Source organism: Thalassophryne amazonica, chromosome 12, assembly GCF_902500255.1.
Source record: "Thalassophryne amazonica chromosome 12, fThaAma1.1, whole genome shotgun sequence".
Classification (NCBI taxonomy): domain Eukaryota; kingdom Metazoa; phylum Chordata; class Actinopteri; order Batrachoidiformes; family Batrachoididae; genus Thalassophryne; species Thalassophryne amazonica.
This window is the reverse complement of record NC_047114.1, coordinates 72,150,263-72,177,389: the sequence shown is the minus strand read 5'-3', so window position 1 is coordinate 72,177,389 and position 27,127 is coordinate 72,150,263. Positions and strand designations below refer to the sequence as shown.

The 27,127-nt window shown below is 40.0% G+C and overlaps 1 protein-coding gene across 1 annotated transcript in view; it reads left to right on the top strand.

Moving 5' to 3' along the window:
• zzz3 (zinc finger, ZZ-type containing 3) overlaps positions 1-24,063 on the top strand; it is a 46,916-nt gene extending 22,853 nt beyond the window's left edge. The window contains 11 exon segments of the mRNA XM_034182600.1: positions 763-914; positions 3,597-3,743; positions 3,877-3,989; positions 4,641-4,712; positions 5,703-5,804; positions 6,174-6,269; positions 6,459-6,608; positions 10,154-10,178; positions 10,181-10,287; positions 17,359-17,459; positions 22,540-24,063. Coding sequence (XP_034038491.1) covers positions 763-914; positions 3,597-3,743; positions 3,877-3,989; positions 4,641-4,712; positions 5,703-5,804; positions 6,174-6,269; positions 6,459-6,608; positions 10,154-10,178; positions 10,181-10,287; positions 17,359-17,459; positions 22,540-22,684 — 1,210 coding nt within the window. The 3' untranslated portion in view covers positions 22,685-24,063.
• Positions 24,064-27,127: the final 3,064 nt, after the last annotated feature.

Here is a 27,127-nt window from a genome sequence, read left to right as displayed (position 1 = left end):
GTTGATGTCGTTTGACCATTGGCTTTTAGGGTTCTTAAATCATTGGCAGCTGCTGAATTAATTGCAGTCTGCATTAATCTTCATTCATGTCCTGTTAGGTGAGATTGAGCCACTTCACTGAGCACCTGCGTTAGCTTGTAGTTATGTCGGGTGTTGTCACCTTCCCGTCAGTCCCTTTAGCTTGGTTCACATCATGAGGCTTCTCAGTCTGTGCCACACTTAATCATTGACAGCTCACTGTGAAGTTCTGTTACCCCAAGGGTGTGAATGGGAAGGTCAGTCTTACGCAGCTCTGAAGGTTTCTAGTGTTTTCAGGGAAGGCTTTTACATCCTTGTAAATATTGGTGGATATACACTTTTCTAGATAATGCTTGCTTTTAAAAATAGCATTTTTTTTTTTTCCTATGGCATGGACTCACACTTTTTTCCCCTCATTTATTTATTTATTTAGCTGAGGGGCTTGGCTCTAAGTGTTTATATCTGCTGTGCAAGAAATGTGATTCTAAAAGTGTTAGGCATTCATTAATGTTCCAGCTCTTAACAAGATTTAAAAGCGCACACAAAACCTTGCAAACACATTTTACAGAAGGGACTGGTGACTAATTTGTGTCTTCTACAACTATTAGTTTTTCAGCCCAAGGGTTGAATTATTCATAGTCTGGGGTCTGAAAATTTGATGCACTGCAGCATTGCAAGTGTCAGGTTGAATAATGTACGCAGTCCTTTCCTTCCAGTCTAGTCTACCTCAGTTTTTCCTGTCAGTTATCAGAGACTGCTGCAGACGGTCAGTGTTCTTGAGGCTCAGCGAATGCAGGCCATCATGGCCCTGGAGACTTTAGCATGTCATCAGAAGGAGGCACTTGCTGATCCCATCAACTTTGTGGAGCAGCTGCAGAAACAGGTAAAAAATTGCAGTCAATTTCTGCTTGTCAGAATTAAAGCCCGGGAGTGTCTGGGCAACAGGACTTGTAATTTTAATTATTGCCCACAAAATCTGACAAGTGCACTTGACTTGGATGAAGCATTGTAAATGAAATATCAAAATTGTATTCTGAGACTTGGTGATGAAATTGATGCGTTAACCCTATGGGGTTGACTCGACACCACTGCTACATATCTTCAGTACCGTAATTCCCGTTTTACGGTACTTGCCTATAATTGTAATGCATATGTGTTACATATCAAATGTTCAGAACGATTAAGTTTTATGATGTGAGACACACATTGTCTATGAAAAGATTTTATATAATTCATTTCAATACCCGCGTAGTCCAGTCCAGGGTCACATGGGGGGGATTAGAGCCTAGCTCAGCACTCATAGGGTGTGAGGTGGAGTACACTTGGACAGGGTGCCATTCTACTGCAGGCAGATTTAGATCAATGTATAATAACATCAAAATGGAAATATATGCAGTGCAGCATTGCCGCCTGCTGGGAGCTGCATGGCAGGAACCTGGTACATTGCAAAAAAAAAACACATTTGTAAAATAAGTCCGTATCATATTAATAGAATCCCTCAGTCATTGAAACTCTAGGGGAGGGGTGGTGTCCAAGCGGTGCATTGTTTTCAGTGTGCAAGGTTCAAACCCATCCCTGTTCATTCTCCAATATGAAGTTTGTGTTAGGAAGGGCATCCAGTGTAAAACCACTGCCAAACAATATGCAGATCCACCTCGATCTGCTGTGGGGGCTCCAAGTGGAAACAAGGGAGATGCTGAAGGGACTTTAGACATTGAAACTCTGATGTTCATGTCGTTAAAATCCACAATTGTTGCATTGATATAGAGTTATGACAAAAAGTTGATCTGGTTGCTCCAGCGCATCCATGGACCCTAGAGGGCTAAATATCCGGGATGGATGTAAAAAAACAGACTACTTCAATTTTCCCTTTTTAATTTATTGCTTTATTGTAGTCCATACTTTATACTTCACCAGTACTCACCATTGCTAAGGTTTGTTGACAAGACAGGTTTAACATCAGTTTGAGATTTACAGTTCTGGGCAGAAGTTTACATACACTCACAGCACTCACAGTGCACATGAATGTCATAGGTTTAGGTTTTCAGTTATTTCTTTGAACGGGTTCTTTTGTTGGGCAGAATTATTGTACAACATACATGTTTAATAGAAAGGTACACAAGTTTTATTTAATTTGGGGTTTTCTGAAATCAGCACACCTGATATTTGGTTGTGTGTCCCTTACCAGGGTTCACCATCGCCATACACTTGTTGTAGCCATCAACAAGCTTGCAGCCACAGCTCTAGTTTAGATATTTGTCAGTTTACACACAGGCACTTTCTCATTCGTTTGAATAGGAAAGTGTCCAAACTTTTGACTGGTACTACATTTTGATCAAATTCATAGAACTCAGTTAAATTGTTGGTTTCCTGGCATGGACCTGACTTTTTGGTACAGTCAAGCTATTTTCTAAAGGGTTTATGTCAGGACTTTAAGAACACATTGTTAAGTTTAACATTGGCCTGCTTTATCAAACCAGCTTTGATGTGCATTTGTCCCGTTAGAACACCCAGTTATGGTCTCCAGTTTTGACAGTCTAGCTTATGGTTTGAGGTTTTGTTGATTAGTTTTGACATACTCGTCCTCCTTATTTATTCCATCCATTTTCTGCACTGCAGTAGTTCCATTGGCAGAAACAAACCCATAGCGTGATAACATTTGATTCACTGTTCTTGTGGACAGACGTGTCTGTCAGGTTACTTCTGAAACCTTATGCAAATCAAAGGGCCCTGAGCTCCACTAAAACCACTGTAGTGTGCGTGTGCACGCGCACATTGTAAAAACAGGTTCTGTTTTCTCCCTTCTTTTACCCAGAGTAAAAGAAGGGAGATGCCCTTCCTGACATCACATGGACAGTGGGGCAGTGGTCATCGTGAACTGGGAAACTTCCACTCAGGAAATGAGTGGTTGGCTACCAGTTCTGCCTGCACTCAGCCACAATTGTACCTTTTATGAAATGCATAAGTTATTTATTTATTTTTTTGATAGAACATAAACTGCCATTACTGAATCTATGGGTTGCGTCTTTCTGTTCATCATTATTTCCTATCAATAGAAAAATGATCAACCATTTCTTAAATTGATTGTTTAAATCTGTTATAAAGGCAACTTTCCAAATGTGAGAATGTGTTATTTTATGTCATTGTATCATGATTATTTGTGTTGGGGTTTGGTTAAATAACTCAAGTAGTTTGAGCACATTATTTTGTTCTTTAGTAATGTATGGTAAGTATTTTGTCCTCTTTTCTGATGTTTTATGGGCTAATGATCAATTAGTAATCATAACAGTAGTAGATGAATCAATAGGAAAAATAACTTTTAGTGTTGATTTATATTTTAAGCAGTGACAGGACTTCAAACCAGAATATGACAGATTATATGATCAACACCAAAACATTGAGCATACTGTAAGTAGATGGTGTCTTAAGACAAAAGCATGTGGTTTTGTGTGTGTGTGTGTGTGTGTGTGTGTGTTTAACTTTATTCAGTCCACCAGCCTTAAAAGTTTGTAGAGGTTATAATATGTGTACAGTGTATGTATCACGCATTCTGAGTCCAGGTTCTGTGACTTTCTCAGGTGATCTGGGTTTGCCCTGCCCCCAGAGAGTCATCCAGCTTCCTGAAATTGCGTGGGAGCACTACACCTCGGGTCTTGGTGACTTTGAGAGAGAGTTCTGTGACAAGAAACGCAAAACCAGGCAATTAAAGCTGATATTTGACAAGGGTACGTAGCAGTCAGTGACCAATACACTTATTTTAGTGTAATGTTTAATTTTAAAAGATATATTTGTCCATTCAGGTGTCTTAGGAAAACAAATGTCTCTTCTTTTGTCTTTTTTTTTTTTTTTTAAACACAGGTTTGCCTAATAGACCAAAAAGTCCAGTGGAGCCCAAAAAAGAAGGCGAGTCCTCCACTATGTACTCTTCCCTGCCTTCTAGTGACGCACCAGAAAATAGCAGGCAAACTCAGGTATTACGTACCTTCACATGTACCGCACCCAGTCCACTGCTGTCTGAACAAACAATTTTCTCCATGTTCATTAGAGTTTACATAAAGTTGCTACTTCACTTTAGCTATAGCTGCCGAGTCATCAAGCTCATTTAAAAGTTTTGTGAGTTATTTAAGTTATTTTTTTTATGACTGTCTGCCCTCTTGTAGCCACATCTCCCCACTTCTTAGTCTTTGGGAGCACAAAAGATGTAACTATGGAAACATGCAGGGACTGCCTCTCTCACACTTCTGATTATCACCATTCTTGGCTTCTTTTTTGTGTACCTTTTCCCACGCTGTGTTGGCAGCTTTTTTGGGGGTGGGGTTTTACTTTTGCTAATTGCAGTTAAACATAACAAGGAATGAAGCACTGAACAAACTCCTCCTGGACTGTTTCTGTCGGCCCTCCTTGTTTGTTGTGCAAGAACATTTGCGTTGTCCTAGATTTCATTCTCCTGAATCTAACAGGGTTTTACGTGTCACTCACAAGGGTTGCTGATTTTCATTCCTTCCCAGTTACACATCTTGAGTCGCATATGACAGCCAGCTTTCTCTGTCAGACCTCCCTTTTTTCTCTCTCTCATCTTTTTGGTCTTTGAAAACACTTGTCATTTGTGTATTCGTTGACAGATGATCAGGGGGAGGATTTGTCACCCAGACAAGCCTGACACATTCAACCAGCTGTGGACTGTGGAGGAGCAGGTAAGGCCAGAGGTTATGGTAATATCCATGTTGACAGGATGTATTGTCATGTAATCATGTTTATTGTTTCTAGTAAGTCAGTCTCCTCAGCTGCTTCCTTGTTTTGTCACCTGGGGTTGCCTCAACAGATCCGAGGTGGATCTGCATGTTGATTTGGCACAAGTTTTACACCAGATTCCCTTCCTGACGCAACTCCACATTATATGGAGAAATGTGGGTTTGAACCGGGAACCTTCCACACTGAAACTGAGCACACTAACCACTTGTCCACCACGCCTACCAATCGTGTTTATTGTTTCTGTTTAAATAAAATCTTTGTTTCACAATTTAATATCTGAAACAAGGCAATTCCAGCAGAAAACAAGGAACTGAAGCATTCATGTAGAAGTCACAGTCATAATCAAGAAACAATGTAATGAATATTTATTAATTAAATTCCATCAACCATTAAGAAATCTCTGTGCAGCACAACGGAAGTGCCAGTCTGCATGCAGCACAACAGAGTTTTTGAACCATGTGCATTTAGCACTGCGTCACTTAATAGTCTGCAGTGTTTCATGTGTTTCTGTTGTGAAATTCCAGACTCATTGATGGCCAAATGTTCATAGAGTGAGGAAACGGATACTACTATAAATATAAGTTTTTAAATAAATTGCCAAAGGCCTTCATAAGAGAGTGTTGGAAAAATGTGGCGGACACATGCAGATACAGACTGAGCATGATTCTATATCCTCCGTCCCGGCCAGGGGGAATAATAAACAGGCCTGCACTCTGGCATGCTCTTTTGTAAAATAATTGCTGTACATAAATACCTTTTCAGGAAGTAACCAAATTTTACACACATTTGTGTTATCTGTCAAAATGTTTTTCAGATATTAGATACCCACTTTAATAAACAAATATTAGATGCATTAAGTCTTCATGGAGAGTATTATCATCTCAGCAGATGAGGAATGTGTTTGTGATTTTGCACATATTTGTCTTCTGCAGAGAAAGTTGGAGCAACTTCTTGTTAAGTTTCCTCCTGAAGAAGTTGAGTCGAGGAGATGGCAGAAAATTGCTGATGAGCTGGGCAATCGAACTGCTAAACAGGTGATTCTGAGAAGGAAAACTCACCTGGAAGGGAAAAAAAAGATAACCAGTAACTGACAAAATGTGATAAGATCAGGAGTTGTTATCCAGACACTATTTAAATATATTGAGTGATGTGGTTCTGCTGCTGCCAGCTTGTGTGTTTTTGCCAAGGGTTGTTATTTCATAGCAGGCTTACTGAAAGACTAATGAAAGTTAATGAAATGATTAAACCTTGCTCAGTGTTGTCTGATTAAATGAAGGCATGACATTAGTGCTGCAGCTTCACAGACGTGTGTGTGCATGCGTCTGTGCATGTGTATGTGACCTCAGTTACTAATGCAGGTGTTGATACTCAGTAACAGCCATTTTTCTTTTTAAAAATTCTAGGTAGCCAGTAGGGTTCAAAAGTACTTCATCAAACTGACAAAAGCTGGTATTCCAGTGCCTGGAAGAACACCCAACTTGTGCATGTACACTAAAAAGGTAACGCAAACTACTTTCACACTTGTATTGGATTACTGTTATTAAACAGATCTTATTCTTTGTGACTGAAGTGTCTGAGTAGCTTGGTAATTCCACTCAAATTGAGTGCACTAATAAATCCTGTTGAAAGAAACAACGGCACAGATTTTAAGGAGCCCCTTTAATAATGAAGACGTGTTTGTTCCACAGGCATCCAGTAAGAGGCAGCACCACCTCAACAAGCACCTCTACCGACCCTCCACTTTCCTAACCTCCTATGAGCCACCAGTCTTCATGGATGAAGATGATGAGCGCTCTGCATATTACAGGAGCATGCACGACCCTTCCGCAGATGACTCCGTAAGTCTCCTATCGCATCAGTCTTTGTCCTTGACAGCTACAACTGCAGTCAACCCCAACTCATTTTTCATGTGTGTGTGTGCATATATATATGATTGGGTAGTGTTTATAAAATGGGTAACTGATGTTATTCAAGGGTGGTAATAAATTGTGCAAAGCTTCTACAATGAGTTGGAATGGCTTGTGAGTCCAGAATGTTTTTAGAACCTTAGACCTTGCACCTCAACAGTTTTTGAAGAATAACTCAACCCTTTTATTTTCTGTTATGTCATTTTTTTTTACATTTTTAATGTTAATTTACTGTATTAATGCATTTCTAAATTGTTTAGGTTCTTGTTATCATATACACAATTGTTGTTATTATCATAATTTTATTTTTACTTCACTTTCTTGCGCCATCCATGTATTTTAATGTATTTACAATTATGTACTTACATTGAACTTACTAAATAAAATCACACACACTCATGCTTTTAATATGTAGTTGATTTACTAGAATGTAAATAGCAGTGTCAATTGTTCAGTGTTGTTAGTTAATATATGTAACTTCTCTAAAAATATTAATCCTGTCAATTTTCAGTTTTGGCACCGTTCATCCTTGACCCAAAATACATTAGGATACAAACAGCAAATGTCAGCTATCTCCAGTTTCTGCTTGATCAAAATTGCATGCACGCACACACAGCTTTTTGTCTTTTCTGCAATCTGTTGTAAGTAGGTGCTTTTAATTTGACAAACAGACAATGGTGGAAGACATTAAAAGCATTACATATTTCACTCATGGTACCAACATAACACTTAAGTCACTCATGGTAACAGTAGCATAACACTTAACTAAACTGACTAAACCAATTGAACTATGAAAACACTAACTGGACAAACTGCTGGACATTATGGACGATACCAGTCACCCTCTGCACACCGTCATCAGCAACCAGAGGAGCCTCTAATGGCACTGATTGCTCCTTTCCAAGTGTAGGACCAACAAGCTGAAAACCTCCTTTGTCCCTCAGGCCATCAGACTGTACAACTCCTCACTCGGGGGGAGAGGAGTAACAGGAAGACAGAGGACGGGAAAGAGAGGAACAGCAGTAGGCAGTAAACCAGTAGCAATCAGTATGTCTGGAATATATATTTCTGTATTTATATTTGCAAACTGTTTTTTACTTTCACTTTTGATACTCTGTGTACTTCTTACCCTGTGGGCTGCTATAAAATGCTGCTGGAACCTCAATTTCCCAGAGGGAGTCTTCCCAAGGGATCAGTAAAGTTCTAACCTCAAAAGCCCGAACTCCCTTGGTGCATTGCAGCACGTCCATTGTTTACTGGTTAGCTAAAATCTGTAATTTAATTTTTTTTTTTTTTGTCCTATCAGCTTTCTGTTCTGGCAGCGTTCATCCTTGACCTAAAATACATAAGCATACCAAACTGCAAATGTCAGCTCTCCCTGGTTTCACTGTGATCTAAGCGGCACATGCATACATGCACACAGAGGCCACTTGGCTATTATAATATAGATATGTGTGTATATATACTTTTTTCCCCAGGCAGTAGGTTGTCGTGCCCTTGTTTGTCATTTGAGGTTTTCTTGTAACTAATTTGTTTCCACCTTCCTTATCCCTGATCTGTCACCACACTTTTGTGTTTTGCTGCATTGAGAATGACAAATGCATATATCTTCTTGTATTTCATAAAATTTTGTTCTGCTTTAAACAGTGAACTGTTTTTTTTTTTTTTAGCTTATCTGGACCAATGGCTAGATGAGCTGATGTCATAGAAAGTGTTTTTTTTTCTTCTTCAGGTGGATTTAAATTCTGATGGTTTTGTTTGCTTCATCAAAACACTGTTCACAATTCTTCCTCGCAGAATCATCACAAGACATTCAAGAAAATTTATTATTTATTAAAATTATACAGTCGTAAAGATTTTGAAGAGCATTTCAACTACCAACAAAAATGTTTACAACAGTGTGTAAAATTCTCTCAGTTCATACACTGCTGTAAACATTTCATCTGGTACTTCAGGCTTCATTCAAAGTGTATGTACACAGTAGTGTAAATGCTAAAATGACTCAGAAAATTTACAGCTGTTTATTCTATGTAGCCAAAAAAATTCTTCATAAAGATATAAACAAGAGACTTGGTGCTCGCCAAAGTCTTTCAGGCTTAAAGCCCACTGACACGAGCATGCCTTTGATTCACGCAGTAGCATGACTTGTCGTGCTGGAGAGTAAACTCGTCTTTAACTGGTGCAGACAGAACATGAGAGGGGTGCCGGTGCGCTATTGCGCACAGAGAATTTTGAAATGTTCAAAAAAAAATCTTTCATGCACAAATGTTTTGCTTTGTGGCATGATCTAATCGCCAACACTACGTGCAGCTCGTCAAGTGGAGTAAAGAAAAAGTGAACAGAGCGACGAGTGGTGACGTCAGCGGATCGCATCAGAGTGCAGCTTGTCTGAAGGATTATAACAAGAAGTTAAATCTTATAAACATACTTTAACAGCTGCACACAAGAAGGAAAGAACACGCAACTGTTTTATCAAGCCATGATAATGTAAATATGACAAATAATTACCTTTTTAGATGGCTCAAAATGCTTTCTGCAGATAGTTAGGTGCGCACGTGCATGCGAACGGCTCCGGCTGCAGCCTCCTCTGTGATTCAGGATGCGATTAGAGCCGTTTTTAACGGCCAATTTGCAGAAAAAAAGATTAATCCGCCACGAAATAATTATTTTATATGCGCAAAGCACGTGGCTGCCGGTAGAACAAAGAACGGCGACCAGCTGTGAACACAGCGGGTGGGATCGTCACGACGACATTCATGCTATTGCGTGAGTCACAGGCATGTTTGTGTCAGTGCACCTTTACATGACCTTTTCGCCCTCCCCGTAACTCCACTACAACACCTTTTAAAGAAAATGATGTGGCTGTCCATTGATCATGCAGGTTTATGTGCCCACCACACACACACACATACACACACACACACCTCTTTCCTTTTGTTGCTCCTGACGCTTGCAGTTTCAAGCGCTGACATTTGCTCTTTTCCTTTGATGGCAATAACCTTTAAGTAAAATCGGGTCACTTTGCCCTGATGAGAAAGCAGGCTGCTGGCTCCACCAAAAAACTATTTTATCTTTAAAGCTTTTTTTGCCTTTGCCCCAAGGCAGTCGGAGCTTGGGATGCAAAACTGCCTCCATTGCGCTAACAGGGATTCTGTACCTTTTTTGAAGGACACAGGTTTACACTTTGAGCCTTTCTTTCAGTCGAAAGACAATCTGTTCTTCCTTCAACATTGCAGCTCAAACAGCAGAGTCTAGATTCATGTTAATTGATTCTCTTGCTCACCTAATATTAGACTGATCAATAGTAGCAGTCAATTTAACTGTAGGGTAGCTTACAGAGGACAGAAATATCAGAATGAATTCCTGAAGTCGTGCACAGACATCTAGCCTACCTTTGCTTTGATGCCAGTCAGTCATCCCCTCTTTATCATTCTCTCTGTACGTGTGTGTGTTTCTTTCTGCATACTACTCAGGAGGAGGAGGAAGGTGTACCTGTGGAGTTGAAAATTTGCCAGAGTACCAAGAGCTTTTGGAGCTGAAGCAGCTAAAGAAACAGAAGCTTCAGGAGATCCAGGAGGAGAAAGGCAGAGTGCAGCACGTAGGCTACAAGGTGAAGCTTTGTGTAGACCTCACACCTAAATTTCTATCCCAGCATGTGCCCCCATATAGCTGCTTGATCTTTCATGAAGTCATATCCTGAGTGGCAGGGATTATACAACAGGAACAGCCACTATGTTTGCTTCCCGCTTACAGACTTTTTCACAGGTTGACATGTGGGATGCTGACACTGGACAAATGAGTTCACAGTAGGTTTTAAAAAGGCTCAATGTTCACGACTTTGTTCATGTTTAAGTGTGATGACACTGGCCCTGTTCACATGCACATAAATAAAAAATCTGATTGCTATCTGACTATTGGATGTTATGTGATTATTAAGTGATCATATAAACAGAAAAATAATGAGAAATAGCATTAATACCTGGATTTCTTCCCAATACTACAATTTCTGTGGTACCCGTAAACCACTAATTCAGATTTATTTGGTTGTTTTTCAACTGCGCATGTGTAAAGGCCCGGTCCCACTGGTGATTAGGAAAATTTGCGTATGGATTGCGCACAAAATTGGCTCATTCGCTAAACATCTGCAATATCCGCAAAACATGCTTGTATGAGTTGGCTGACATCCACAATTATCCACAGAGGCATGTTTTTCCGTTGCCAGGATTTTTGAACTCCACAAAATTTTGCTGGCGGATGACATCCGCCTTATATGCTCGATACATACTGAAGCTATGCGCTGTATATCCGCTGTTTTCCGCTGATATCCGCAACTGACAGGGATTTTCGGCTTGGCAGCAGACTGGGACAGTGTGTAAACCGGATATATAGCGTGACTATCATGTCTGCATCACGGACTAAAATAAGTTGTATCGAATGCATACAGATTGATACGGATAAAGCGTTTGTATTACGTCTGCTTTGCATCTGATTTGCGGACAATTTGCGAATGCATAACAAACACGTCATGTAAACCCAAAGTACTATATGTGGCAGAAATCGACATACCTGCCAGTCAGTGCCTGTCCAGCTGTGGAGACATACAGATGTAGTTATGGATCCCCAAAGACGTAATAGCTGCTGCCATCCAACAACATACTGTAAATCCCCAGCTGCAGATGTGTCAGCCGTGGACCTCGGTTCTCTCTCAGAACGTTTATTTAACTCCAACAAAAGAAAGAGTTGCTCTTACAGCCGTAACTCACGCTGAACTCTCTCCTTTCATGACACTCTCAAAAAAAACAAAAAACACCATCTCACAACCCCGAGCGGCTTCCCCCCACCGCTCCCCAAACTCATGTCATTTTTAGCCAATTTTGTTGCGGATGACAGTGAACGCCCGTAATTTGTATACTGAATTCATGCGCAATTAATCCTCTCCCCAGTGGGACCGGGCCTTAAAGGCAGTTGTCATTCACATTTCCAGAAGTTCAGCGAGACGACCTGCTGTCTTGTCAGGACTCGTAAATCCCTCATCACATCACAAAGTTCAGCGAGTTCATTGTGTATCCAAAAAAATAATAATAAATAAATAAAATAAAATTTGACAGGATGCCCAAGCGTCCTTGAACGGCCCGAGTGTTGTTTCAGCATTCTAAAGAGCAAATTTCTTGGCACTCTATGCAGTTTATAGACAAATGTATTAAGTTGAGTTTCATAAAAGCAAAATGTTATATTTCCAGCTTGAGAACATAAACTCTGCGAGCGTCTTCACTGAGAGGGAGAGACTTTTTTTCCATTGTTTTTCTTCAGGTGCTGTCCTTTTTTCTTTCGCCACTTCTGAAGAAATCCAACTAATGAACTGAAATCATGTAAACCCGGTTTTTTCCATTTATCGGATTACTGAAGTGCATGTAAACACGAGAGATGAGATTACGAATGGTCATCTAATTATTATGGTCTTGTAAATGTGGCCAATGTTGTTGCATGTTGAGGGGTGATTAATCATTTTATGATCAAAATTTAAATTTGTAAAGCTGTACGAGGTGATGCTCTGCATGCCTGCAGCATGATGAGGTGTTCCTGGCAACAAAAATGGATTAATTGAGAAGAAGCACCATAAAGTATCATCAGAGTGATTCATTTTTCTTCTATTTTTGCCATAAATGTCTTTATGATCACATGATGATCGCTATCAGAACAAGCTGACCCAAAATAACCTAAAGCTTCTAACAAGTTAAACACACTGCAGCTTCAGGTCTGCTGAGTCTTCTGTAGTTTATAAGATGGTCATTCAAGTTCTGCCAGACATGCCACCTCAAACAGCTTTTACTAGTGCAGCAGATAACTGAAACAATCCTGCAAATGGTGATAGAAGCAACAAATTTGGACAGATACTCCTTAGACATTACTCTTTGAAAAAAACAATTGGCCATTTTAATTTTCAGTAGGCATCCAGGTAGGAGCCAATTGAAGAATTACACAGGGGCCAAAATTAAAAGATGCTCCAATCATATTGAAAACTACACCACATTGTTTGTCTGAGCATGAAGATTACAAAAAGGTGTAGTTTGGGCTGTCTGTGACTGAATGTTATGGGGTAAAAACAGCAAAAATGCCGACAAAGGTCAGCTTCAGTTTGTACAGGGGTTGAAAATTAAAGTTGCTCTAATTTTGGTAAAACGTGATGCAAATTATTGGTTGAACTAATAGGATTAATAAATGGAATAGTATTGATTGTGTTGAATGTTTGGTCTGCAAAGTAAAGGTCAAACAAAGTGGACGTCCATTGGATTCTATGACATGTGACTTATGCTAACCCATAACATGACCCATGGTGCAAACTGTTCCTTTTAAGACCCTATTAACTCAACCAATAATTGCATCACTTTTTACCAAAATTGGAGCAACTTTAACTTTTGACCCCTGTACAAACTGAAATTGACATTTTTCATCATTCTTGCTGTTTTACCCCATAACTCCATAACATTCAGTCATAGATAGTCCAATCTATACCTTTTTGGAATCTTTGTGATCAGACGAATAATGTGGTATAATTTTCAATATGATTGGAGCATCTTTTAATTTTGACCACTGTGTAATTCTTCAATTGACCCCTACCTGGCTGCCTACTGAAAATTAAAATGGTCAGTCTTTTTTTTTCTCTCTCTCTCTCTCAAAGAGTAATGTCTAAGGTGTATTTGTGCCGAATTTGGTGCTTCTATCACCATTTGCACAATTCCTCTGTAATACAACCCCTGGCAATAATTATGGAATCACCGGCCTCATAGAATGTTCATTCAGATGTTTAATTTTGTAGAAAAAAAAGCAGATCACAGACATGACACAAAACTAAAGTCATTTCAAATGGCAACTTTCTGGCTTTAAGAAACACTATAAGAAATCAGGAAAAAGAATTGTGGCAGTCAGTAACGGGTACTTTTTTAGACCAAGCAGAGGGGGAAAAAAATATGGACTCACTCGATTCTGAGGAATAAATTATGGAATCACCCTGTAATTTTCATCCCCAAAACTAACAGCTGCATCAAATCAGATCTGCTCATTAGTCTGCATCTAAAAAGGAGTGATCACACTTTGGAGAGCTGTTGCACCAAGTGGACTGACGTGAATCATGGCTCCAACACGAGAGATGTCAATTGAAAGAAAGGAGAGGATTATCAAACTCTTAAAAGAGGGTAAATCATCACGCAATGTTGCAAAAGATGTTGGTTGTTCTGTGTCTAAACTCTGGACCAAATACAAACAACATGGGAAGGTTGTTAAAGGCAAACATACTGGTAGACCAAGGAAGACATCAAAGCGTCAAGACAGAAAACTTAAAGCAATATGTCTCAAAAATCGAAAATGCACAACAAAACAAATGAGGAACGAATGGGAGAAAACTGGAGTCAACGTCTGTGACCGAACTGTAAGGAACTGCCTAAAGGAAATGGGATTTACATACAGAAAAGCTAAACGAAAGCCATCATTAACACCTAAACAGAAAAAACAAGGTTACAATGGGCTAAGGAAAAGAAATCGTGGACTGTGGATGACTGGATGAAAGTCATATTCAGTGATGAATCTCGAATCTGCATTGGGCAAGGTGATGATGCTGGAACTTTTGTTTGATGCCGTTCCAATGAGCTTTTTAAAGATGACTGCCTGAAGAGAACATGTAAATTTCCACAGTCAGATGATATGGGGCTGCATGTCAGGTAAAGGCACTGGGGAGATGACTGTCATTACATCATCAATAAATGCACAAGTTTATGTTGATATTTTGGACACTTTTCTTATCCCATCAATTGAAAGGATGTTTGGGGATGATGAAATCATTTTTCAAGATGATAATGCATCTTGCCATAGAGCAAAAACTGTGAAAGCATTCCTTGCAAAAAGACACATAGGGTCAATGTCATGGCCTGCAAACTAGTCCGGATCATAATCCAATTGAAAATCTTTGGTGGAAGTTGAAGAAAATGGTCCTTGACAAGGCTCTGATCTGGCAACAGCAATCAGAGAAAGTTGGAGCCAGATTGATGAAGAGTACTGTTTGTCACTCATTAAGTCCATGCCTCAGAGACTGCAAGCTGTTATAAAAGCCAGAGGTGGTGCAACAAAATACTAGTGATGTGTTGGAGCATTCTTTTGTTTTTCATGATTCCATAATTTTTCCTCAGAATTGAGTGATTCCATATTTTTCTCCCTCTGCTTGGTCTAAAAAAGTAACCGTTACTGACTGCCACAATTTTTTTTTCCTGATTTCTTATAGTGTTTCTTAAAGCCAGAAAGTTGCCATTTGAAATAACTTTAGTTTTGTGTCATGTCTGTGATCTGCTTTTTTTCTACAAAATTAAACAACTGAATGAACATCCTCCGAGGCCGGTGATTCCATAATTTTTGCCAGGGGTTGTATTATGTTATCTGCTGCACTATACTGTCACTGTGCCATGCTAATGTTGGCTCATGCTGCTAAAGAACAGAGGCTTTAGTGGTGTTACTGCTTGTTAAGAAACTACTCTGTAAATGTAACTCACCAGCGTTTTTGTCAATATCACCAGTGCCCCGTCCTCCATGTACATCTGGAGTTGCTACAGGAAGGTGTCCTGTGTAAAGTTTGTATCAAATCGTCATGCGGATCGTATCTGATCTGCTGTGGTGGCTCAGAGCAAAAACTGAGAAGCCAAAAGAAACCACTTACAGTAGTGTTCAGAATAATAGTAGTGCTATGTGACTAAAAAGATTAATCCAGGTTTTGAGTATATTTCTTACTGTTACATGGGAAACAAGGTACCAGTAGATTCAGTAGATTCTCACAAATCCAACAAGACCAAGCATTCATGATATGCACACTCTTAAGGCTATGAAATTGGGCTATTAGTAAAAAAAGGTAGAAAAGGGGGTGTTCACAATAATAGTAGCATCTGCTGTTGATGCTACAAACTGAGAACTATTATGTTCAAACTGCTTTTTTTTTAGCAATCCTGTGAATCACTAAACTAGTATTTAGTTGTATAACCACAGTTTTTCATGATTTCTTTACATCTGCGAGGCATTAATGTTGTTGGTTTGGAACCAAGATTTTGCTTGTTTACTAGTGTGCTTGGGGTCATTATCTTGTTGAAACACCCATTTCAAGGGCATGTCCTCTTCAGCATAAGGCAACATGACCTCTTCAAGTATTTTGACATATCCATACTGATCCATGATACCTGGTATGCGATATATAGGCCCAACACCATAGTAGGAGAAACATGCCCATATCATGATGCTTGCACCACCATGCTTCATTGTCTTCACTGTGAACTGTGGCTTGATTTCAGAGTTTGGGGGTCGTCTCACTAACTGTCTGCAGCCCTTGGACCCAAAAAGAACAATTTTACTCTCATCAGTCCACAAAATATTCCTCCATTTCTCTTTAGGCCAGTTGGCCCCTAATCTCGTTGTACTATGCAGACTGTGTTTGCTGTGTATAATGAGAATAAAGGCTTTCTATTCTATTCTGTTCTGTTCTATTCTATTGATGTGTTCTTTGGCAAATTGTAACCTCTTCTGCACGTCTTTTGTTTGACAGAGGGACTTTGCGGGGGATTCTTGCAAATAAATTAGCTTCACACAGGCGTCTTCTAACTGTCACAGCACTTACAGGTAACTCCAGACTGTCTTTGATCATCCTGGAGCTGATCAATGGGTGAGCCTTTGCCATTCTGGTTATTCTTCTATCCCTTTTGATGGTTGTTTTCCATTTTCTTCCACGCGTCCATTTTAAAGCATTGGAGATTATTGTAGATGAACAGCCTATAATTTTTTGCACCGGCGTATAAGTTTTCCCCTCTCCAATCAACTTTTTAATCAAACTACGCTGTTCTTCTGAACAATGTCTTGAACGTCCCATTTTCTTCAGGCTTTCAAAGAGAAATCATGTTCAACAGGTGCTGGCTTCATCCTTAAATAGGGGACACCTGATTCACACCTGTTTGTTCCACAAAATTGACGAACTCACTGACTGAATGTCACACTATTATTGTGAACACCCCCTTTTCTACTTCTTTTTTTTTTTTTTACTAATAGCCCAATTTCAAAGCCTTAAGAGTGTGCATATCATGAATGCTCGGTCTTGTTGGATTTGTGAGAATCTACTGAATCTACTGGTACCTTGTTTCCCATGTAACAATAAGAAATATACTCAAAACCTGGATTAATCTTTTTAGTCACATAGCACTACTATTAATCTGAACACTACTGTATGTTCATAACTTACCATTAAACAAAACACCTGTTTTAAATGTTGTGATATCTGAAATGTCAGCCATCCCCTTATGATCTAAAGTTCATTGACATTACATTGTTTAGAAATTAACATTTCTCTATAAAAAAAATTGATTTGAATTATTTTCATTTGATATAGGAGCAAGAGAGGTTTGTGATTATAGTCCCGTAAATGGCTGAACTGATGATGATGGCGGTGATAATAAAGTAATAATTGCAACTTAAATCACTTAATTTCAGTGCAAGATGAAACTGTGATTTCTCTGTTTACAGCGGAAAGACAAAATGTATGTTGAAAATGCACATTTTACTCTTATTTGTATCTCGGCAACATATTCATATGTTTAAAGAATTCACTGGATTCTCATTTCAGATTTGTATTTTATAGCTAATGTGTCTCTCTGTAATGCAGTGTGACGTCTGTGGCATGGAGCCGATCCTGGGAGTGAGGTGGCACTGTCAGGATTGTCCCCAGAACAACTCTGTCGATTTCTGTTCCAACTGCTTTGACTGGTGAGATTCTCCACCTTTACCAGTGACGCTTGATTTGTCACTTAGGCTTTGTCCCAATTCAGAGGCTGCATGCTTCTGAGGCTGCATTCATCAGCCGCTTGCGTCATAAGTGGCATGGCTAGGCTGTCACATTAAAAAGGCTGCTTCAGGGCAGCAAAACCTCCGTGGATCTGAGGAATTCTGTGGATTTTATCATCGGTGGGGTGGGGGGGTTGACTCTGTAATCGTGATCCTCACTGAGTTTTTAAAATACGTATCACAAGGCATTCTTTTTTTTAATGACATCGTGCAAGTTTTATAAGTCAGCGGAAACTGACTTGTATAACGGACATAAATAACTGTCCTTGGATCTGCTGAACTCCAGAGAAAAATTCCTCACTCAAAGCGTGGCTGTTATGTCAGTTACCGTAAAGTGGGACTGGTTGGTTGTTACGACGACGCTATGTGACTGCTAGTAAATGTAGCATGTGGACATCAGATACTTTTAGAGCTATCAACTTTATAAAAGAAGAATTTTGCGGAATGTCTGTCATGGAGCGACGTCGGACAGAGGGATAATGGTGAGAAAGACAGTTTAAATAAGTTTAATAAGCGCTCAAGAAGCTAAAGCTAAAGAGACGGGAAAACTGAACTGCATCTTGTGCCATCAGGAAACACAGTAAGAATTTTTCTCTCCCTGGAAAATAAATATTGTGCTGTTCAAACAGGATTTCAGACTCTAGATTGTAATGTAGACTTTCTTGCATTGGAAAAAAATTGTGGCTTTTAATAGATTTACAGTAATTCACACAAGAATTTAAGTGACTCTTTTTTTTATTATTATTATTATTTTTTACTACAACCCCTGGCAAAAATTATGGAATCATCAGCCTCGGAGGATGTTCATTCAGTTGTTTAATTTTGTAGAAAAAAAGCAGATCACAGACATGACACAAAACTAAAGTCATTTCAAATGGCAACTTTCTGGCTTTAATGCTACGTTTACACATAACAACGACAAGTCACGAATGCCACGAAGTCCACATTCTTGGCCGCTGATCACGAATGTGATGATTCGGGGCAGGGGCATCAGGTGTCCTCAGGAACTGCTGTAACCTGTTACCACACGTTACGATTAATGGCACATGTTGCCGGAGAATTATCAGGAACCATTACGCACTCAAGAATAGTGTTCCGCGCTATCGCGCGCTATTGCGTGCTATTGCGCATAACAGCGCATCGTTAAGTTCTGTCATGTTGTGAACGAGGTGAATTGTCTCCACACACACACCCATATTCATCCAACCGAATTCAGATCGCTCCAGTTTTTTCAGAAGAACTTTGTGACTGCATGCGTAGTTGGGCTCTGTGCCATGGAGTGGCGCAGAGAGGAGGAGGAGTACAGCGCCAGATGTGTGGCTTCATGCGGCTCTCCTGCAAGAACGTCCTGAGGAGCTTCAGCAGGAACTGTGGAACGACATTTGGAGCTGAGTTTAATTGTGCCACATGACAGAAAACTGATCTGTCGTGGCGTACAGTGAAATGTGACGCCGCGTTACAAGTCGTGTCAAAACTTGACAGTTTCCGTGTCACTTCGTAATAACGCGTGACAGTTTGGGCTCCAAGAACCATCACAGGAACCACTACGAACGTTGTCCGTTCTATTAAGGATCAATACTCATCAAGACGGAGCAATACGCTTGGTTGCGACCTCCACGACGTGAGACGAAATGAGGGTGGTGTGTGACATTCGTGGAAGATTTTTTTGACAGGCAAATCATGCTCCACGAATATCAAGAATATCACGCACCAACACACCCTATTAAGAAACATATTCAGATGCGTTAAGTCACATTAAGAATGTCAGGAATGTGTCACGAATGACAGAAAAATGACATTCGTAACGTGTCTTGCTTATGTGTAAACGCACCTTAAGAAACACTAAGAAATCAGGAAAAAAAATTGTGTAGTCAGTAACGGTTACTTTTTAGACCAAGCAGAGGGAAGAAATATGGAATCACTCAATTCTGAGGAAAAAATTATGGAATCATGAAAACAAAGAACGCTCCACACATCACTAGTATTTTGTTGCACCACCTCTGGCTTTTATAACAGCTTGCAGTCTCTGAGGCATGTACTTAATGAGTGGCAAACAGTACTCTTCATCAATCTGGCTCCAACTTTCTCTGATTGCTGTTGCCAGATCAGCTTTGCAGGTTGGAGTCTTGTCATGGACCATTTTCTTCAACTTCCACCAAGATTTTCAATTGGATTAAGATCCAGACTATTTGCAGGCCATGACATTGACCCTATGTGTCTTTTTGCAAGGAATGTTTTCACAGTTTTTGCTCTATGGTAAGATGCATTATCATCTTGAAAAATGATTTCATCATTCCCAAACATCCTTTTAATTGATGGGATAAGAAAAGTGTCCAAAATATCAACGTAAACTTGTGCATTTATTGATGATGTAATGACAGCCATCTCCCCAGTGCCTTTACCTGACATGCAGCCCCATATCATCAATGACTGTGGAAATTTACATGTTCTCTTCAGGCAGTCATCTTTATAAATCTCATTGGAACGGCACCAAACAAAAGTTCCAGCATCATCACCTTGCCCAATGCAGATTCGAGATTCATCACTGAATATGACTTTCATTAAGTCATCCACAGTCCACGATTGCTTTTCCTTAGCCCATTGTAACCTTGTTTTTTTCTGTTTAGGTGTTATGATGGCTTTCATTTAGCTTTTCTGTATGTAAATCCCATTTCCTTTAGGAGGTTTCTTACAGTTCGGTCACAGACGTTGACTCAAGTTTCCTCCCATTCTTTCCTCATTTGTTGTGCGTTTTCGATTTTTGAGACATATTGCTTTAAGTTTTCTGTCTTGACGCTTTGATGTCTTCCTTGGTCTACCAGTATGTTTGCCTTTAACAACCTTCCCATGTTGTTTGTATTTGGTCCAGAGTTTAGACACAGCTGACTGTGAACAACCAACATCTTTTACAACATTGCGTGATGATTTACCCTCTTTTAAGAGTTTGATAATCCTCTCCTTTGTTTCAATTGACATCTCTCGTGTTGGAGCCATGATTCATGTCAGTCCACTTGGTGCAACAGCGCTCCAAGGTGTGATCACTCCTTTTTAGATGCAGACTAACGAGCAGATCTGATTCGATGCAGGTGTTAGTTTTGGGGATGAAAATTTACAGGGTGATTCCATAATTTATTCCTCAGAATTGAGTGAGTCCATATTTTTTCCCTCTGCTTGGTCTAAAAAAGTAACCGTTACTGACTGCCACAATTTTTTTTCTTGATTTCTTATAGTGTTTCTTAAAGCCATAAAGTTGCCATTTGAAATGACTTTAGTTTTGTGTCATGTCTGTGATCTGCTTTTTTTCTACAAAATTAAACAACTGAATGAACATCCTCTGAGGCCGGTGATTCCATAATTTTTGCCAGGGGTTGTATAAGGTATGTTATTGATATTTTACCATGCTTTTTCAAAATATTCTACAAGCTTTAGCTGTGCTTTTTGAATGCTTTAACAGTCTTTTCAGTCTTCATGAATTGCATGTGGTTTAATTGTTCTGAGTTAATGTATAATTTGGTTTACAATTAAAAGGAAAATCATTCCAGGTCCTACTTTCACATCATATTCTGTTATTTCAACATTATCATTGACAGTTCAAATGAAAGGTTGAATCTAGGATCATTTAAATATGCACTTCTTTGAGATTTTTTTTCTTCCAGGAGATGCTGAAAATGTATCAGTAGATACAAATTAATTTGGTTTCTGGGGCCCCGTGGGGGCCCTAAGCCCCTGCTCCTGGGGGGCTGCGCGCTCCAAAGACCCCCTGCAAATTTTCCTTGGATTTCGCCATTTTCATTTCACAGCCTTGCTGCTTAGAATGCAGCTGATGTATGTAGCCTTCTTTCCCCAAAAATGAAAACTGCAATGGGTATTTTAGTGCGTTGTGCTCCAGAAAGTATGGTATTGATCCATGGGCTAGACCGTCTCATTTCAGAATGATTTGTTCCAGCCTCTGCTGTGTCTGAAGGGTGGATAGACTCCAGAATTTAACAGTTTTGATGCAGTATCAGCCCTCACTGCCGTGGGATATGACTAAAAGTTGTCAGATTCTTGATCATGTTTCCTTATTTTCTGAACAATTTTTGGTTTACATTAAAAATGAGTTTTTCAGAAGTTGTGCAACTGCTGATGCAGCAGCGTTAGTTATGGTAATTTTTTTTTTTTTTTTTTTTACAAGTATTTGGTAAAATTTGTGATTTGTGCCTCTTTAAGGATTTGATGCATATATAGGTACTTTGACACTACAGAGAATGAACTGTCATTCATTCATGTTGTACGCTTATCCAGGTCCAAATTACGGTGGCTGTAGACCCAGCAGCTCAACCCGCACTTCCCTATCCTCGGCCAAGTCCTGTATCTCTCCCGGGGGAACCTGAGGTGTTCCCAAGCCAGTTATGAAATATAATTCCTCCACCGTGTCCTGGGTCTTCCCTGGGGCCTTGTCCCATTCAGGTGTGTCTGGAAGACCTCCCCAGGGAGACGACTGGGGGCATCCTCACCACATGCCCGAACCACCTCAGCTGGCTCCTGCCAGTGTGAAGAAGCAGCTGCTCGACTCAGTCTCTCCCGCATAGTCGAGCTTCTCACCCTGTCCAGGAGTGTAAGCCCAGATACCTGACAGAGGAATCTCATTTTTGCTGCTTCTATCTGCAACCTTATTTTTCAGTCATTACCCAAAGCTCATGACCAAAGCTGAGGATAGGAATATAAATTGACTGGCTCAGTTGCTCCTCCTTCACCATGGGGCGTTGGTATAGTGCCCATAAAACATCAGATGCCACCCCGGTCTGTCTATCGATCTCACTGTCCAGCTTACCTCCACTCGTGAACAAGACTGCAAGATATTTAAACTCTTCCACTTGGGGCAGTAACTCTCTCCTGACCCACAGGGTCCCAAACTGTCAGTTAATGTAAAAGCACTTTTTTCGATGATTGCCTTTTTTTTACTGATGGATTTACAGTACAAGGCTTTTAACGCAGATTTTACATGTTTTCTGTTTTTCAGTGTTTTCAAGACAGAAACACACAAGTCCAGCCACCATTTGGAACCAGTGTACCGGCCAGAAACCTTTCTGGACAGAGACTACTGCCTGCCACAGAGCACGGGCTACAACTACTTGGATCCTAATTACTTCCCAGCCAACAGATGACAGGATCCTAGGTTCTTCTAGCTCCAGGCTCTCTCCACGTTTCCCACACAGGCCACTCTGTGCATGGCTCCACCCCCAAGTCCACGATAAACGCTTTACCCGCCACAAGGCAGGAAGGCCAGCTGGCAGGTGGACAGCCAGGGGGCCTCAGAGCAGACCACATTGCTGCTGGTGGGTGGGACTGGTAACTGGCCTTTCTGACTCAAGTAAGGCCAGCTGTGCTGGTTCCAAAGAACAGGGGCCCTCGCGCCACCTAAGACAGGTTAATTAATAGATCTGTTATTTGAAGTGAAACTCTAATTAAAAAAAAAAAAAAACAGAAGGCACACCAACATTCCCAAGCTCTCTGACTCCAGGAGGGCTGTCTCATTTCCTTTCTTCCCGCCACCATTCGGTATCTCCCTGTGCTGCTTTGGAACTGGAGAATTGAGCATCAGTCTGGTGAAGCGCCACCTAATGGAGATGTGTGATTGTCCAGTGCGTCATAGTGGACAGTGATGTCATCAACTGTGATACACATAGATGGTGTGTGTATGTGTGAGTGGCCTCCATGTTCTACCAGAGTGAAAAAAGTGCTAGCTAGGTATCTGTAGATTGAATATTTATGAGTCACACTTTCTCAAAGGGATTTGTGGCTTTTGAGAAAAATCATCCAGTGTTTTTTTTGGGGGTGGGGGGTGGACTTGATACCAAGGTTGAGGTATTCAGCTGCAGACTGGGTTCAGCAGATCTGTGTGTGTTAGATGTCATACAGCCTTCACTTTTCAAAAACCTTTCAGTCACAGACAATTTTTTTCATCTGATTCTCCTCTTTTCACAGAACGTGTCTAGTAAAGAAGCACTACAGCATGAAGAGTAATCATGAACAAAAACAAAACAAAAAAACCCCCAAAACACAGGACTGTTTTTGTTTTCTCACCACCCCCAATGTGTGCTGTTGTTGTTGATGTTGAGTGTACAAGTATATGGTGAAAATAACCAGCGCTAGTTGCTGTGTGCCATTTAAATTTTTTTTGTTCCATCTCTGTTGTTGATCCAGTCTTCATGCCTCAAGTCTAGATCTTTAATTTTGCGGTTCAATTTAAATCTCTGTTTAAAAGATTGTATTTTTATTAATCTATTTAAAAAAAAAAAATCTGAGGTAATTGTTGGTGCCTCCACAGTGGAATGACACACATAATTTTATATATATATATGCGTAGGTTTTGTTGTGCTCAACACCATTTTGTACGTTATTTTTTTCGTCTCCTTTCCTCACCCCTTTTTCCCTGCTTCAGTATCTGTATAACAGTCTGTTCTTATGTATAAAAAAAGTAATGTAAAAAAAAAAAAAAAAAGATTTCTAGAGGAGAACTGTGGAAATAAAATTGTGGAAATAGTATTTCTACACATGATTCCTCTATTATGTTGTAGGTGACTTGAAGTGCTGCCTAATATTTTGTTTAGTTTGTATGATTTACTAATTGTAGATTTTGTTTTTGCAATATTTAAACATTTTTATTTATTACAACTAAATGAAGTCATGCAAAAAATGGATTAAAGTTATATTTCCCATTAAAAACAGACTAAGATTGCTGTTGTTATGATTAAGTCAATCAATCAATCAATCAACTTTTTTCTTATATAGCGCCAAATCACAACAAACAGTTAAGTGGCATTACAATAATTTTAATTCAATACAAAGTGTTTAAAAAAAAAAAGTTCAGAGTGATACACTCTGGGCTGACATGTTTGACCCGAGTTGTGCAAATTAATTTTGTGTTTGTGATGCTGTAATTTGTGGTTCCATGTGGCCTTCACATTTGATCATGTCTGTCCCAAGTTCAGTCACTTTGTCCTTGATGTAAATCGTTTGTTCAACAGTTATGATCTTAACTTTTTGAGGTCAAATACAATGACAAAAGGTGGTGTTTGAGTTCCTGTTAATGTAACCACGGGTGTATCTTCCATTTCTTGAAATCGCCATCCTTTAAATGTCATACATGCAAACCTGTAGACTGGTCTTCCATGGAAGATGATGAGCTGCCCTGTACACAATTATATGGCAAGTTTTCCTGGGGATTCATTTTATTGTTGGACAAATGGTGTTCTCAGCCAGTCCAAAATGATAATAAACCTGCCACCTGAACAGCTGAAAATGAACAAACTCTTGACATTGAAAAACTATTCAGTGACCAACATACCCAAGCTTCTTTTCAATAGCTTCATCCTCAGTTTCTTGATCTGTTGAACAACTTCTCATACACCAGCAATCACCGCCTTCCAAATGCTGTTCAAGAGTTGGGTTGTTTTCTGTCATCTCATTATTCTGTCATCTTTGAGGCCTTTGCTGGGTAGCCAAGCAGTGGACTACTTTGATGTATGTGATGGAGCATTGTCCTGCATAAAAATCATGGCTGCCTTGAATGATGCAGGCTTCTTCCTGTACCACTCCTTGAAGAATGTACAGTGTATCTGGAAAGTATTCAAAACACTTCACTTTTTCCACGTTTTCTTTGTTACAGCCTTATTCCAAAATGGAAAAGATGGAATTTTTTTTTTTTTTTTTGCCAATTTATTAAAAATAATTATAAAAAACTAAAATCACATACATAAGTATTCACACCCTTTGCTCAATACTTTAACACACACCTTTGGCAGCAATTACAGCCTCAAGTCTTCTTGAATATGACGCCACAAGCTTGGTGCACCTATCTTTGGGCAGTTTTGCACGTTCCTCTTTGCAGCACCTCTCAACCTCCATTAGGTTGGATGGGGAGCGTCGGTGCACAACCATTGTCAGATCTCTCCAGAGATGTTCAATCAGATTCTGGTTGGAACTCTGGCTGGACCACTCGAGGACATTCACAGAGTTGTCCTGAAGCTGCTCCTTTGACTCCTTGAGTGTGTGCTTAGGGTCATTGGCCTGCTGAAAGATGAACTGTCGCAGGTTTTCATCCAGGATCTCTCTGTACATTGCTGTATTCATCTTTCCCTCAATCCTGACTAGTCTCCCAGTTCCTGCCACTAAAAAAACATCCCCACAGCATGGTGTTGCCACCATCATGCTTCACTGTAGGGATGGTGCCTGGTTTCCTCCAAGCATGATGAAGCATGATGGTTTCATCAGACCAGAGAATTTGTTTCTCATGGTCTCATCTTCCCCTCAATCTTGACTAGTCTTCTAGTTCCTGTCATTGAAAAACATCCCCACAGCATGATGCTGCCACCACCATGCTTCACTGGTGCCTATCGTTTCCTGAGAACATGACACCTGGCATTCACACCATAGAGTTCAATCTTTGTCTCATCAGACCAGAGAATTTTGTTTCTCATGGTCTGAGAGTCTTTCAGGTGCCTTTTGGCAAACCAGGTGAGCTGCCATGTGCCTTTACTAAGGAGTGGCTTCCATCTGGCCACTCTACCATGCAGGCCTGATTGGTGGATTGCTGCAAAGATGGTCATTCTGGTAGGTTCTTCTCCTCAGAGGAATGCTGGAGCTCTGACAGAGTGACCATTGGGTCTTGGTTACCTCCCTGACTAAGGCCCTTCTCCCTCGATCACTCAATTTAGACGGGCAGCCAGCTCTAGGAAGAGCCCTGATTGATCTGAACTTCTTCCGATTACAGATGATGGAGGCCACTGGGCTCATTGGGACCTTCAAAGCAGCAGAAATGTTTCGCTATCCTTTCCCAGGTTTGTGCCTCGAGACAATCCTGTCTCAGAGGTCTACTGACAATTCTTTTGATGTCATGCTTGGTTTGTGTTCTGAAATACACTGTCAACTGTGGGACTTTGTATGTAGACAGGTGTGGGCCTTTCCAAATTGTGTCTGAATTTACCCCAAGTGGACTCTAATTAAGGTGTAGAAACATCTCATGGATGATCAGTAAACAGGATGCAATTGAGGCTCACTTGTGTGTGTAGAATTGTGCAGGTCAATTGTGTGTAGAATTTTGATGAAAAAAATTTCATCTATTTTGGAATAAGGCTGTAACACAAAAATGTAGAAAAAGTGAAGCACTGTATCTGCTAAAAGCTGGCAGTATGTGTGGGAGTTGGCATCTGAAAAGTGGCATGTGCCCATTAATGATTCAGCTGCAAGCCCATCTGTCTGGGCCATCAAGAGTCACTTTTCATAATATGTCCATAAAACCTTAGGAAATCTGTCTTCATATTTCTTGGCCTAATCTTAACATTTCAACTTGAGTTTTGTTCAGTACTGGTAATGTAGGCTTCCTTACCTTGGCCATGTGTGTGAATGCTGAACACCTTGTACTTCTGGATTCTTTAGGTAGATTGCAGTTCTGGAATATAGGGAGACTGGGGGATAATGGATTCTGGGTAGCATCACATTTAATTTTCTTTATTTCTTTGCAGTTAATTTGCATCTTTTCTTCAGCCCAACCAACATCGGTTGGCTGATATGAGCGTTACATAAAGATCTGTATCTGCTTTATTTTT